The sequence below is a fragment of the Sorex fumeus genome, unplaced genomic scaffold (assembly GCF_029834395.1).
Source record: "Sorex fumeus unplaced genomic scaffold, SorFum_2.1 ptg000233l, whole genome shotgun sequence".
In the NCBI taxonomy this organism is placed as follows: domain Eukaryota; kingdom Metazoa; phylum Chordata; class Mammalia; order Eulipotyphla; family Soricidae; genus Sorex; species Sorex fumeus.
The window spans coordinates 379,728-394,486 of record NW_026606290.1 but is presented as its reverse complement, the minus strand read 5'-3'; the positions used below and the strand labels follow the sequence as shown (position 1 = coordinate 394,486).

Genomic DNA, 14,759 nt, shown 5'->3' with positions numbered 1-14,759 from the left:
TTGTGCCCCTGAGTGCTGCCCAGTGCTGCATCTACAGAATTCTAAACTCAGAATCCAAGGAGACCCTCTAAGGGAAGGCAAGCCAGGGGGATTGTGGAGGGGTGTGGAGGGGCTGAGGCCCCACTTCAAGACAGGTGGGGTCTGACCTGGCTTCTGCCCAGTCTCTCGGTGTCCATGGTCTGTGTGCACTCTCCCCTGCTGTCCTTGGGTGCTGGCCCCTGCCTGAGCACCCCTGTGTCCCTGCAGGCTGAGAGTTCCGAGGCCAGGGACCTGAAACAGAAGGCGCAGACCCTGGAGGAGATGGTCTCCTGGAGAGGACCCGTAGCCTCCGAGGCGGTCCAGGCTGCCCAAGCTGCTGCCCAGGCCACGCTGAACCAGACGGAGCCTCTCACACAGGTGGGCTCTGGGAACGGGGCCGGTGTGGGAGGGGCGGGGCTGGAGGGGCAGAGACCGGAAGTCCTCCCCAAACTCCCCCAAAGCTCAGAGTCAGCAGGAGGAGGAGGAGGGCCATGCCAGCAGGCAAGACCCACAGCTAGCGAGTCAGACAGACAGACAGACTGGCAGGACCCAAGGCCGTGCTCCCTCCCTTGTGCGGGCTTCCTTTACGTGGGGAGGGGCTTGCTCCTTCCTGGGCTCCTTCACCCCCTCCCTCGCTCGGAGGCCTCTCAGTGCTCCTCCTGCTCAATCACGAATCATGAATCACGACCATCCTGTTATTCGTCCATTGCCTCAAGCAGGCCCCAGTAACGTCTCCTTCATCCTAGCCCTGAGATTATATTCAAGGCTCTTTAGGAGAATGAGACCCATCATTGTTACTGGTATTTGGCATATTGGGTACGCCACGGGGAGTTTGCCAGACTCAATCAGTGTGGTTTTTGTTGGTTGGTTTGGTTTGGTTTTGGCTTTTTGAGTCACACCTGGCGGTGCTCAGGGGTTCCTCCTGGCTCTGCACTCAGGAATCACTCCTGACGGTGCTCGGGGAACCATATGGGATGCCAGGAAATTGAGCCTGGGTCAGCTACATGCAAGGCAGATGCCCTCCCCTCCGTACTATTGCTCCAGCCCTCAACTAGCCTGTTGGGTATGTGTGATCCAGAGGCGATGAGCGCTCAGTATGCGGGCAAGAATCAGAGTGAATTTAGCTGACCTCAGTAGTTTGCAACTTATTAACTTATTTTTAAAAATGCTTCATTCAGGGCTGGAGCACAGCAGATAGGGCGTTTGCCTTGCCGGTGGCTGGCCCAGGTTCGATTCCCAGCATCCCATATGGTCCTCTGAGCACTGCCAGGAGTAATTCCTGAGTGAAGAGCCAGGAGTAACCCCTGTGCATTGCCGGGTGTGACCCAAAAAGCTTAATTGGACCAGAGCAATAACACAGCGACTCATTGCTCAGGGATGGCTCTTGGCGGGCTTGGGGCAATATATGGGGTGCTGAGGATCAAACCCAGGTTGGCTGAGTGCAAGGCGAGTGCCCTCCCTGCCGTCCTATCTCTCAGGCCCTGCTTAGTCTATTGTGGCTGGCTGGTCTCTTAACACCCAGCTTTGGGGGGTTCATCTACAGTGTAACCCAGACCAGCGCTACCCCCTCTCTCCAAGGCTGGGCAAGTCTCCCTTGAGGCTGAGCCTCTCGTGGGCCCTTTCCAGCCTTGTTCTGTGGCATCCTAGGGAAGCTCTTTGCCCAGAGGACCCCGCAGGCTCACAGGTCGGCAGCCTCCAGCCATGCTCTGCCCAGGACTCCCCCCGCGGAGGTTCCTGTGCTCCTGCTTTCCCTCATGCTTCCTCTAGGGGACAGATACTCCTGCAGGCCAGGTGCTCCTGGCAAAGTGCTCCCGGCAACAGAATTAGCTGCCAGTGCTGGAGACTGATGGGGGCTTGATGGGCAGGACCCTCACGGGCCCCCTCTCCTCTCCCCAGCTGTACCAGGAGGCCAGAGCTGCCCTGGCCTGGGCTTCCTCATCTGTCCAGGTTGCCACACTGACTGTGACAGGCGCCAAGACCCTGCAGGCTGACCTGGAAGGTAAGTGTGACCCCGTGGTGCCCAGTGCCCAAGCGGCCTGGACTCCTGCTTAGCAGGGCAGGGACAGGTCCAGGCTCGTGGGCAGGAGCCATAAGATCATCCCTCTGCCTCCTGGGACTCATATCCGCTCCATGGGGCCTGCCCAGGTGGCCAGCTGTCCTGTGGCCATGTGCAGGGACTGAGGCCAGTGGCCATGAACTCTGGCGCAGATTCCATGGCCCTGCCCAGCGGGGGAGTCCTTGTTCTCTGCAGAAGGGGTGGATGATTCCTGTCCAGTTGTCTTTTTTTTCCCCTTAATTACTTAAAAAAATTTACAGGCTTGAAAGACAGAATAGTGGGTTCAGTGATTGCTTAGAATACGTTCAACCCAGTATTCCATTCCCCACACCCCATGTTGCCCGGGAATCCTTCCAGGAGTGACCCCTGAGTCAGGAGTACACCTGGAGCACTGCAGGGTGTGACCCCAACATTTTAAGCAAAAACGCATAAATGTTTTGGGGGGCTGGAGGTATAGTATGGCAGGTAGGGCAGGTTTGCCTTTCATGTGACCAACCTGGGTTCGATCCCCAGCATCCCATGTGGTCCTCCAAGCACTTCCAGGAGTGATTCCTAAGTACAGAGCCAGGAGTAACCCCTGTTGATCGCTGGGTGTGACCAAAAAAAAAGCATAAATGTTTTAATGGGGGACTCCCCAACAGTGCTCAGAGCCCCAAGGCCACGCCTAGTGTTCTTGGCTGACTAGGCTGGGTGGTCAGTGCTCAGGCAGGAGGCAGCACTGCTGGGCAGGGGAGGGTGTTTGCCTTGCACACGGCCGATCTGGGTTCAATCCTTGCCACCCCATCTATGGTTCCCCAAGTCCACCAGGAGTGACCTCTGAGTGCAGAGCCAGGAGTAAACCCTGGGCACCACCAGGTGTGGCCCAAACTACAGCCCCCTCCTCCCAAAAAAAAGGAAAGAAAAGAAATTGTCTATTTGGACTTAACTGATATTTTGCCCTAGCATTTAACAATACTCTGTAGAAACAGGATTCCTCAGATCTTTAATAAATATCAATATGGGGTTGAAGAGATGGTCCAGGGGTTATTGCGTTTGCCATGCATGTGGCCAACCCTAGACTGATCCCTGCCACCACAGAGGGTCCTTGGACCGACCGCCAGGATTGATCCCAAGCACAGAGCCAGGAGTCAGCCCTGAGCATCACCAGGAGTGATCCCTGAGCACAAGTCCTGAGCACCACTGGAAGTGACCCTACCTCCAGAAAAACAAAAAACACAGACAACAGAAAAAAAATCTTGGGGGTTATTGTTAGGTGTTGTTTTGTTCTGGTTCTTTCATGCATGAGGCCTGTCCTAGTGTGTGGAGAGTGGTCTCAGCATGGCTGTGGCTGGGTCCCAGGAGGTCTTCAGCTGCTGGGGCTCTGCTCATGGTGGAGAGGGAAATTCAATGCGCCACCCTCCAAGGGGCCCTGGTGAGGACAGCCAGGCACGGGGGCAGGAGACTCTGCATTGTTCTCTACCGGGAGCTTGGTTTTATAGTCTCGGGATCTTGGCCAATGATGGAGTTACACGGCAGTTGGTGGGTGTAACTGTCTAGCTACTGGAAGATGGGGGATCTGGGTGGAGGAGGCCCAGTCCCGAACCAAGCAGGCTTGGAGATCTCAGCCCCGGTCCCGCACACCTGGGTTCCTCTGCCGGCTGGTTCCTTCATGCGTGAGGCCCGTCCTAGTGTGAAGAAATTTGTTCTATTTTTGTAGAACAAATTTGTTCCACTTGTTCTATTCCGATCTCTTATTGTCTTAGTTCTCACTCTCAGAGAACCCAGCAGGCTACCAAAAGTCCCCTGCCTGCATAAATGCCTGACTGGGAACACCTGTAAAAGTGATTAAAGGTTGCCCCAAAAGCCTCCATCCCTCTTGGAGAGCCCGGCAAGCTACCGAGAGTATCCCGCCCACACGGCAGAGCCTGGAAAGCTACCTGTGGCGTACTCGAGATGCCAAAAACAGTAACAATAATGGTCCTCATTCCCCTGATCCTGGAAGAGCCCCTAATATACCATCGGGCTACACTAGCACGTGACAGGGATGAATGGAGACGTTGTTGGTGCCCGCTCAAGCAAATTGATAAACAACGGGGTGATGGTGATAGTTGTTTTGTTGTGAAGTGCAAGCATTGAACCTGGGGCCTTATAGATATGAAACAAATATTCCTGAACCATATCCCTTATCAGGAAATATCTGGTTAATAATACCTTTTTTTTTTTTTTGCTTTTTGGGTCACACCCGGCGATGCACAGGGGTTACTCCTGGCTCTACACTCAGGAATTACTTCTGGTGGTGCTCAGGGGACCATATGGGATGCTGGGAATCAAACCCGGGTTGGCTGCGTGCAAGGCAAACGCCTTACCTGCTGTGCTATCTCTCCTGCCCCTGTTTTTTATTTTTAATACTTGAAACAAAGCATATCTAACACCTGGGGTAGCTTCTTAAAACAATTATGTAACACTATGTCTCTGAAACTAGAAAATTTTATTTAAAAAAAATCTGAGTTTGGAGAGCATATATCTAGCGTGTACAGGCCCCAAGCTTAATCTCGGCACTGCTAAGAAAAAAAGCTAACGCGACATTGTTGGCTGAAGCCAGTGTAGCTAGGATCAACTTCCCTGTGACTGTGTCTGCAGGGAAAGAGAACGTCACCTGCTTCTTTGCAGAGGCAGGCAGGTCACTGAGCAGATGATTAAACTTTACTTATGTGACTGTTTCCCTTTTTTGGATTTTTTTTTTTTTTTGGCTTTTTGAGTCATACCCGGCGATGCTCAGGGATTATTCCTGCACTCAGGAATTACTCCTGGCGGTGCTCAGGGGACCATATGGGATGCTGGGGATTGAACCCAGGTCGGCCTTGTGCAAAGCAAACACCCTACCCACTGTATAATTGCTCGGGCCCTTTTTCTTTAAATCTTTTTCAGGCCACATCTGGCAGTGCTCAGGGCTTCCTCCTGATTCTGTGCTCAGGGATTACTGCCAGCAGGGCTCAGGGGACCTTCTGGGGTGCAGGGGAGCTTGGTAGTCTCTGGCCTCCATCCCCACCTTGTGATTTGGGGACTCCACAAAGTGTCCCGTCACACAGTCTAAGGGCGGAGGGCTGCGCAGACCCGTGGCCAGAGCACAACCCTCCTGACGCAGCCTCGGCTGGTTTGCAGGGATGAAGCTGCACTTTCCCAGACCCCAGGACCTGGCGGTGCTGAGGGGGCAGGCTGGCGTGGTTCAGTACAGGCTCCTGGCTGACTCGACGAAGAAGATCAAGCAGGCAGAGAGGATGCTGGGAAATGCAGCATCTGTCTCCGCGACGGCCCAGAAGAAGGGCAGGGAAGCCGAACAGTTGGCCAAGGACAGTTCCAGGGTGAGTGGCACATACGTGATCACAGTCGCATGGACTTCGGGGTCTGAGGTGTGCTCCTAAGAGCCACTCCTTTAGAGGTCCGCTGTGTTCCCTAGAACTCACCCCATGTTGGGGTCACTGCCAAAAACTCAGCACTGGCCAGCCGATCCCCGTGCATGAGCCGGCTGGTCCCTCCTGAAATGGACACGGGGCTCCTGAGGCCCAGCCTGGCCCACTCACTTACCTCCTAGAGCTAAGACTCACACCCAGTCTATTTTTTATTTTTTCTTTTTGACTTGTTGGGTCACACCCAGCAGTGGTCAGGGCTTACTCCTGGCTGCGCTCAGGAATTACTCCTGGCGATGCTCAAGGGACCATATGGGATGCCAGGGATTGAACCTGGGTTGGACACATGCAAGGCAAAAACCCTCTGTACTATCGTTCCGGCCCCACAATGTTTTGTTTTACTCCCTAAGCTTCTAGGCTATTTGGGGGGGGGGGGCGCTGGGGGTATTCTCGTTGTTGGAGAAGCCCCAGCACTCACCAACTACGCTGCTCAGCTGTGAGTAAACTCTGAGCCGCTTGCACAGCATGTTGGATTGGGAGGAGGCATCCTCAGATTCGATTTCCGGTCCTGGCACTTGGGTTCCGCTTGGCTCTGCTCCCTCACCAAGCTTTTGTTTGCCTGTGGATTTCTCCTCTGGGGGAAAGGGCCACTGGCCAGCAGTCACCACTATGCTGGGCACCCAGCCTGGATCCACCAGCTACTTGTTGGGTGCATAATAGATGGGTGCATGCCGGCTAGATGGATAGGTGGATGGATGGACGGGTGGATGAATGAACAGATGGATGGATGGATGGATGGATGGATATATGGATATCACTATATCACTGCATGGGTGCGTAGATGGATGGATAATGGACAGACAGACCAATGGGTGGATGGATGAGAGGAAGCCAGATGCATAGACAGACCAATGGATGGATGGATGAACAGATGGAGAGACTAATGAGTAGAGGGAAGATGGATGAACAGATAGACGGCTGGATGGACAGACAGTCTGAATGATGGACAGATGGACAGAGGGACAGATGGGTATCTGGTTGGCTGGATAAGGGGCTGAGGAATCCATGAAACCACACTACTAAGCTTTACCAACCGGCTGCCACCCCGCCTCAGCTCGCCAAGTCCTCACTGAGGAAGGGCCGGCAGGAGCTCCGACGGGCGGGCCGGCTCTCCGGCCAGGCACAGGCCCTGTTCCGACGGGCCACCCGGCAGACGCTCACCGTGGACGTACGCAGACAGGAGCTGGAGGAAGTGGGCAAGGTAGGTGTGCCCAGCCCCGCCCTCACATCCTGGTGAAGGGAGCCAGCCTGCAGCCGCCGTAAGCATGCCCTCCGCCCCCCCATTCCGCCAGGTGGCCTCCAGCCTAGGGGAGATGGAGCAGCAGATCAGGAAGTCCCGGCTCTCGCTGGAGGATGACATCAAGGCCTTGTCCGAGCTGCTGACCAGGCTGGGTAAGCAGATGCGCAAGGCAGCCCCGGGGCTGGGGGAGCACTCCGGGGCTCTCCTGGGGACCACTCCCTCCTGGTGCCCCCACACCAGCCTCCTGGGAACTCGGAGCAACCACTCTGGGAGCAAGTTGGCCTCGACGGCTGGGGGCGACTTTCCCACCAGACACCCCCCAGCCAGGATGCAGGTCTGATGCTTCCCCTCCTGGATCGTTGATCTTGGGGAGATCAGTCCGCCTCCCTGGGACTCAATGTCCTCATCTGTGGAATGGGCACCAGAGTGGGGACCTGAGAAAGTCCTGCCCGCCTCTGTGCAGTGGGTGTGGGTTAAGACGAGCTTCAGCAAGGAGACACTTTGGGTGAACAGAGCCTTCACCAAGCCCCCACAGCCAGCGCAGAGTGGGGTCGGGAGGGGCGCCATATCTGAGCCGTGGAGCTGAGCCGAGCCACGCACTCTTCATTCACAGCAGGAAGTCTCAAGACAGGGGGCTGGAGCAATAGCACAGCGGGGAGGGCGTTTGCCTTGCACGCGGCCAACCCGGGTTGGATTCCCAGCATCCCATAGGGTCCCCTGAGCCCCGCCAGGAGTCATTCCTGAGTGCAGAGCCTGGAGTAACTCCTGTGCATCGCCAGGTGTGCCCCCCCTCCCCCCAAAAAAGAAGGAAGTTTCAAGTCGGCCGGGAGGGTGGCCCAGTGGGCTGCGCAGGCCTGCAGGGTCCCCTGAGCAGTGGCCATGGGAGTGACCGCAAGCACAGAGCCAGGAGTAGCCACTGAGGACTGCAGGTGGTGGCCCCCAAACAAGCCGACCCCCTCCCACAAGTCTATGTAACATAAAGTAGCTATCTAAGCCGGGATTGACAGCTGGGGTGCTCACATGGGAGGGGCGTGCAGCCACCCCCAGCCGACCCTCACTGGCCCCCTGAGAATCCTCCTAGCTGGGGCTCCCAGGCCTGGCCCTGCGGTGACGCCCACCCTCCTGCAGCGGCCTGCGGGTGCCTAGGGGCTGGGGCTCGCGGGCGCCCCCCTGAGGCCATGTGCGTCCCTCCTCAGGGTCCCTGGACGCGCACCCGGCCCCGCCCCAGGCGCTGGCAGAGACGCGGCGGGCCCTGGGGCGGCTGCAGGGGCGGCTGAGCCCGCCAGGGCCACTGCAGGGGAAGCTGGCGCGGCTGGAGCGGGAGGCCCGACTGCAGGAGCTGCAGGTGCAGCAGTTCGAGAGCGAGCTCGCGACCATCCGCCAGGACAAGCTCAACCTGGAGGCCATCCTGCGCAGCCTGCCCGAGGGCTGCCCACGCTAGGGCACCTCCGGACCCTGACCCAGCCCCGCCCATACACAGGACCGCCACCTGCGCGCCCCGTGACCAGCCTGCCGGCGCACAGCCGCGCGTGTGTTCGGGGCAAGGCGTGGCCGGTCCGGATTCCTGCTGCCCTAGTGGCCCCCGGCGTGGTCCTTGTTCCGGACACCTGCTGGACACGGGGAAATGCCCGGTGGCGCCGTCGAGGGCCTGGCCATGCTCTGCAGGGGGGCCCGCGGGCAGCTTGGACCCTGGGCGGCTGGGGGTGCCGGCTGCAGAGATGCCAGGGGAGGTGGTTACCCAGATCTGTGATATGCATTGGCCTTGATCTGTGCCAACGCAGCACCCCACCCCCAGTCCCCCCCCCCCATGGCCCAGCAGGCCCAGGAAGCTTCTGGAAATGGTCCTGGACTCCTGGGGCCCCAGAGCAGCCCACATAGACTCTGTCTTGTGAAATTCCTCCTTCTCCAGGGCTCTGGGCCCCGACACCCAGGGGGAGTTTCCTGCCCCCATCCACGTCTCCTTTTTGTCTTCCTGAGCCGTGTCAGGGGGTGCTCAGAAGGCCCTGGTGATGCCCCTCTCTGACCCTCCGGACTCTGGGGACTGATTGGCAGGTCCCGAACCTGCCTTGCAGCCCCGCCTGCCCCAGGGAGGCCCCCGGGTGGGGCCCGGCAGCTCTTCCCGTCCGACCTGCTGGGGAAGCCTCCGGCGGCCAGGCCCTCGTCTCCCTGGCACTTCCGCCTGGCACTCCTTCCCGATCTGGGCCTGCGGGCCTCAGGCCCTGTGCCCTGGGAGGGTCGAGCCTCGGGAAGCCCAGCCACTCCCGTGCGGCTTCTGCGTCTCCCGCAGGAGACAGGCAGGCTGAAGTGGACCGTTCAGCGTCCTGTGAATAAAAGGAGCCTTTCCTTGTGGACGTGTGTGTCACTGTCCTCCCAAGCCTCTGGCATAGGGCCCCGGTGTGAGGCTGAAGACATGCACACCCCAAGAACGCACTCGCCCCGGCCCCCAGGAGTGTGTGACGGAGAGGGGGAGGCTGGGAGGGGGCAGGGCTGAGCTCACAGAGGTGCCCACATCTTACCCTCACCGTCGGGGCCATAGGGTCCCGGCTGCTCCCCCTGCAGGGGGATGACTGGGCAAAGTCAGAGGCTGAACCCTTCTCGCAGCTGATCTTGGTGCTGGACTGCAGACACGGAGGCGAGAAGTGATGCAGGCAGGATTGGGGGGTGGGGAGGAGGGATACCCATGAGAAGGGGTGAGGATTCATGAACTCAGAAGTGACGTTCTGGGTCCGAGGGGCCAGCAGCCTGGAGCCTGCAGGGTTAAGTGGGGTCCCCCTGGATACCCGGGAGCCCAGGAACGTGCCTGTGAATGATTTAGTGGAACTCTGGGCCCTCAGGAGCTGCAACCCACGAGGCGGCCAGGGTTGAAAGGGTCTCTCGGACCTGGGGATGTGGAGGGCCGCCAAGCCCGGGAGACCAGCGGGGACCCCAGCATTGCCTGCTCCTCTTTCTGATTCGCCTCTGCCCTTGCCTGCCTTTTTCCTGCTTGTTTTGTTTCCCTGACTTGGGGGCTACACCTGGCAGTGCCCAGGGAAATGTGATGCTGGGACCGGAGCCCAGAGCGCCCCTGTGCGTAGCACATGCTCAGCCCTGGGCGCCTTCTCCCCCCATCTCTCCGCCACTGGTGGGCCAGGATGCCCCACCGCCCCCAACCCCCCCCCAGGGCCCCAAGGTTCCATGCCATCAGGGAAGATGTTTGGCACACACGCTGGCATCGCAGTTTCCCAGGAGACCCCCCCCTCAGGAACCCCTAGATCAAGCCCTCAGCCCTGCACACCACCTGCTCTGAGCACCGAGGGTCTCCGGGGTCCACGGCTGCACACACCCAGAGGACAGACAGCATTCCGAGAAGGGGGGCCCTGCCTTGGAGAAACTGAGGCCAGCTGGGGTGGGGGGCATGACTCAGGAGCTCCCAAAGGGTAGCTAGGAACATATTTGAGGGAACACAGAGGGCAGGCTGTTATACGACAGCGTCCAGTTTAGGGGTGCTGGAGAGATAAGGGGTCTTTTATTATTTTTTTCTTTTTGAGTCACACCCAGTGATGCACAGGAGTTACTCCTGGTTTATGCACTCAGGAATTACTCCTGGCGGTGCTCGGGGGACCATATGGGATGCTGGGAATTGAACCCGGGTCGGCTGCATGCAAGGCAAACGCCCTACCCTCTGTGCTATTGCTCCAGCCCCAATGAGGGGTCTTTAGATGCCTGCGACAGGCCTGCGGGGGTCCTTCCCTGCCTCCCCAGTCCATTCTGCGACTGGCTTGGGCATCAGCCCTGCTGGGCTCTGGACACACGCCTCTCGCCAGCCCACAGCCATGGGTCTCAGCCTGCCGTGACTCGGGGGTCACTCCCTCCCCGGTGTGGCCACAGTGGCTGGTGGAATGTGGCAGCTGCTGAACCTCTGGTGAGCAATGCGGCCCAGCCACTGGCGATGGGAGGTGGGTGGGCCTGCCTTGCCCTGCCCTGCCCCGTCCACAGCTGACTGCGACAGGAACGGACAACAGGCCGGGGTGTGACCAGGGGGACAAGAGAACCGCCCTGTTCTAAGAACTCAGACTTGGATGGAGCAACTCCCACCAACAAGGGTCGAAATCCCTCACTGAGTCCCTTTCCTCCCCGCTTTTGCCCTCCGCCGCAGGCACCCTGGGAGGAGTGAGTGTAGGGGCAGCCTCTCCACTCCTGAGCATCTCTCTAAAGAACGGGCCGGAGGCGTAGCACAACGGGGAGGGCATTTGCCTTGCATGCAGCCGACCTGGGTTAAGTCCCCAGCATCCCATATGGTCCCCCAAGTACTGCCAGGAGTAATCCCTGAGTGCAGAGTCAGGAGTAACCCCCTTTTTGGGTGTGACCCACAAAGCAAAACAATAAATAAATTTAAAAGGATAAATTAAAAAAAATAAAAGTAACATTGGGGTCGAAGCAATAGGACAATGGAGAGGGTGCTTGTCTAGCACACAACCAACCTGGGTTGATCCCCAGCATCCCACCCCCAAGCAGTGTCAGGAGGAATTCCTGAGTGTAGAGCCAGGAGTCATCCCTGAGAACCTCCTGACGTGTCCCCTCATCCCCCCCAAAGACTACAAGAATGTTGCCACAGACAGTGCTAGCCACAACCCTGAAGGGAGCGGGAGTTAGGAGGCCAAGACCAGGAGCCATGTGCCTGTCAGTAGCTGACGGAACGGGAAGGATGGGCGCGCGTGCCCTGGGGTACTGGGTCGTTACTAATAAAGATGGCATGTGAGGACTTGAGGGGTGAGGTGCATGCCTTGCATGCTGAAGGCCTGGGGTTGGTCCTTGGTCCTTTTATCTTTATTTTATTTTTTAATTTTTATTAGTGAGACACCATGAACCATGAACAGTTGTAGACTTACAAATTTTGTGCTTGGGTTTCAATTATACAATGATCAAATACCCATCCCTCCACCAGTGGGTCCTTGGGCCACTTTTGTCCCCCCACCCCCCCCAGAGCTGCTTGGTTGGTTCCCAGCATCCTCCAACCTTCAGGCTCTGCTGAGGCTGCCCTTGTTAGAAAAAAGGCCGGAGCCATAGCACAGCAGGGAGAGCGCTTGCCTTGCACCTGGCTGACTTGGGTTCGATCCCCAGCATCCCATATGGTCCCCCAAGCACCACCACGAGCAATTCCTGAGTGCAGAGCCAGGAGGAACCCCTGAGCATCGCTGAGTGTGATGTAAAATTGAAAAGAAATTTTTGTCTTTTGCAAAATGCAAGAAGCTCTGGGGCGTTATGCTGAGCAAAGTAAGGGGAAAAAAAAAAACAAGGACTGGGTGAGCTCAACTATGTGTGCGATATAAGGGCGGGAAACTGACCAACATATGAAACAAATTAAAAGGACGGGATGGGGGACTGGAGCTCCAGTACAGCGGGGAGGGCGTTTGCCTTGCACAAAGCAGACCGAGGTTCAATCTCCAGCATCTCATCTGGTCCCCCAACACTGCCGGGAGTGATTCCTGAGGGCAGAGCCAGGAGTAAGCCCTGAGCACTGCTGGGTGCGGCCCCAAACCAAACCAAAACAAAAAGGACAAAGTAATCACTATTGGCCAGAAAATATTCTCTGAGAAGGAGAGGAAGACAAAAAGAGATTGTGGGGAAAAAAATGCTACAGTGTTTAAGGGGATGGTTTATGCGTGGATGGAGGGGGTAGGGTTAGGCCACACCCAGTGGTACTCAGGGCTGACTCCTGGCTCTACACTCAGAGATCGCTTCTGGTGGTACTCAAAGGACCCTGTGAGATGCTGGGCACCAAACCTAGGTTTTCTGTGCTTTACTCCCTCTACTATGTCTCTGGTCCTCTGAAAATATTCCTTATCTCAGTGGAACAGCAGTCCTCAAGTCAGAATCACATTATCTTGGAGAAAATAGGAAAATTATCAGGGTGATACCTAATACTTTTATCTACGTACCACAAAATTTTTTATTAGTGAAACATTATGAGGTACAATTGTAGACTTACAAATTGTGCTTGGGGGCTGGAGTGATAGCACAGCGGGTAGGGCGTTTCCCTTGCTCGCGGCCGACCCGGGTTCGATTCCCAGCATCCCATATGGTCCCCCAAGCACGGCCAGGAGTAATTGAACCTGAGTGCATGAACCAGGAGTAACCCCTGTGCGTTGCTGGGTGTGACCCAAAAAAGAAAAAAAATACAAATTGTGCTTGGGTTTCAGTTATACAATGATCGAATACCTATCCCTCCACCAATGCCCGTTCTCCACCCCCAGTGATCCCAGTATCCCTCCCACCCCCCCATCCCCCAATCCCACCCTGCCTCTGTGGCAGGGCATTCCGTTTTGTTCTCTCTCTCCTTTTGGGTGCTGCATACCACAAAATTGTTATTACCGTCATGGTCAGCACCCCAAGACATTCCTAAGCCAGTGGGAGATGGGCACCTAAAAGAAAAAGCGCTCAGCTGAGCGTTAGTACCGCTGGTAAGGTGCTTCCCTTGCACATGGCCCACCCAGGTTTGATCCTGGCATCCCATAAATGATCCCCCAAGCTCACTTGGAGTGATTCCTCGGTGCAGAGGCAGGAGTAACCCTGAGCACTGCTGATGTGGCCCCAAAACAAAAGAACAGAGAGAGAGAGAGAGAGAGAGAGAATACAAGCAGTGCCCCCTGCTCCGTGAGAAAACTTCCACCCATCCTGCAGCCCAGGGACCTCAGAGATGGCTCTGTGAACTGGTGCCTTTATTTTATAAACTAAATTTAAAAATTTTTAAAATTATTTTTTATTTATAATATAAAATTATACTTTATATAACATATGATATATATAATCACCAGGGAGGGGGCACACCTGATGATGCTCAGGGTTACTCCTGGCTCAGGGAATCACTCCTGGCGGTGCCCGGTGGACCATATAGGGCGCCAGGATCAAACCCAAGTTGGCTGCATGCAAGAGGAGTGCCTTTCCCCGACGTACTATCGCTCCGCCCCTATGGAGCCCATTCTTTGCAAGCAGGAGCCCTGAGTTTGATCCCTGCTACCACAAGATCCCCTGAGCACTGCCCGGAGCAATACCTGAGAACTGAGCTGGGAGTAACTCCCACGCCCACACATCAGGCAAAACAACACAAACATTCTGAAGCGCTGGACTCAGGCCCAGAGAGTTCAAGGGCTTTACCCAAGGTCACACAGAATGGCCAGTCGAAAACCCGCAGTCAGGAGCCCCTCAGAGTGATCAACCCTGAGAAGCCATGTCAGCTGTGTCGGGGAGGGGGCATCATCGCCCTGGTGTTAGGCCTTATAGGGACACCCCATTCTGCCCAGGCCCTCTCTCCTGGGGGCTGCCGGGCCTTCCCCATGGACAGTCACAGGGAAAGTAAAAGAATGTTGGACCCAGGATCCCAAGAATCAAGACAGAGACAAGTGTGCGGGGAACTGTGTGTGTGTGTGTGTGTGTGTGTGTGTGTGTGTGTGCAACACGCCCTGGACAGTCCTGTGCTTGTGGCCCCTATTATGATCTGGCTTTCTGGTCATGCTTTTGTCAGACCCTGATTCCTTACCCCTGACTCCCTGCTCCTCTGGGGGGTCCACGGTGGGGGGATTTGTCTACCTTTAGGCTCCTCTGCCCCTGTAACTTCTGTGAAGATGGAAATAAATGCATGTTCTTCTTCTGTCTTTTGTTTGTTTTGGAGCCACACCTGCAGTACTCAGGCATCACTCAGGCATCCCTGTGGGGCGTCAGGGGTGGACAGGTCAGCCACACGCAAGGCAGATGCCCCACCTGCTGTCATCTCCCTCCAGCCCCACATTTCTAAAGCGATGTGAGGTCACAGCCCCTGCCTAGCGCACCCTGCCCAGGCAGGTGAGGTGTGGGGCGTGTTCAGGGAATGTGCACAAAACAGATTCAGGGGCCCGAGGGGTGGGACAGCAGGCAGGGTGCCTGCCTTGCATGCAGTCAAATAGGGTTCGATCTCTGGCACCCCATAGGATTCCCAAGCACCCCCCGGAGTGACTCCTGAGTGCAGAACCTGGAGTAGCCCCTG

At 56.8% G+C, this 14,759-nt stretch overlaps 1 protein-coding gene across 1 annotated transcript in view; it reads left to right on the top strand.

Annotated features, from left to right (window-relative positions):
- The window catches only part of LAMC3 (laminin subunit gamma 3), a 45,152-nt gene extending 36,912 nt beyond the window's left edge, over window positions 1-8,240 (top strand). Inside the window, exons 23-28 of the mRNA XM_056108908.1 lie at window positions 247-396; window positions 1,915-2,017; window positions 5,216-5,415; window positions 6,575-6,721; window positions 6,813-6,912; window positions 7,957-8,240. Coding sequence (XP_055964883.1) covers window positions 247-396; window positions 1,915-2,017; window positions 5,216-5,415; window positions 6,575-6,721; window positions 6,813-6,912; window positions 7,957-8,201 — 945 coding nt within the window. The 3' untranslated portion in view covers window positions 8,202-8,240. The remainder of the gene's footprint in view (window positions 1-246; window positions 397-1,914; window positions 2,018-5,215; window positions 5,416-6,574; window positions 6,722-6,812; window positions 6,913-7,956) is intronic.
- Window positions 8,241-14,759: the final 6,519 nt, after the last annotated feature.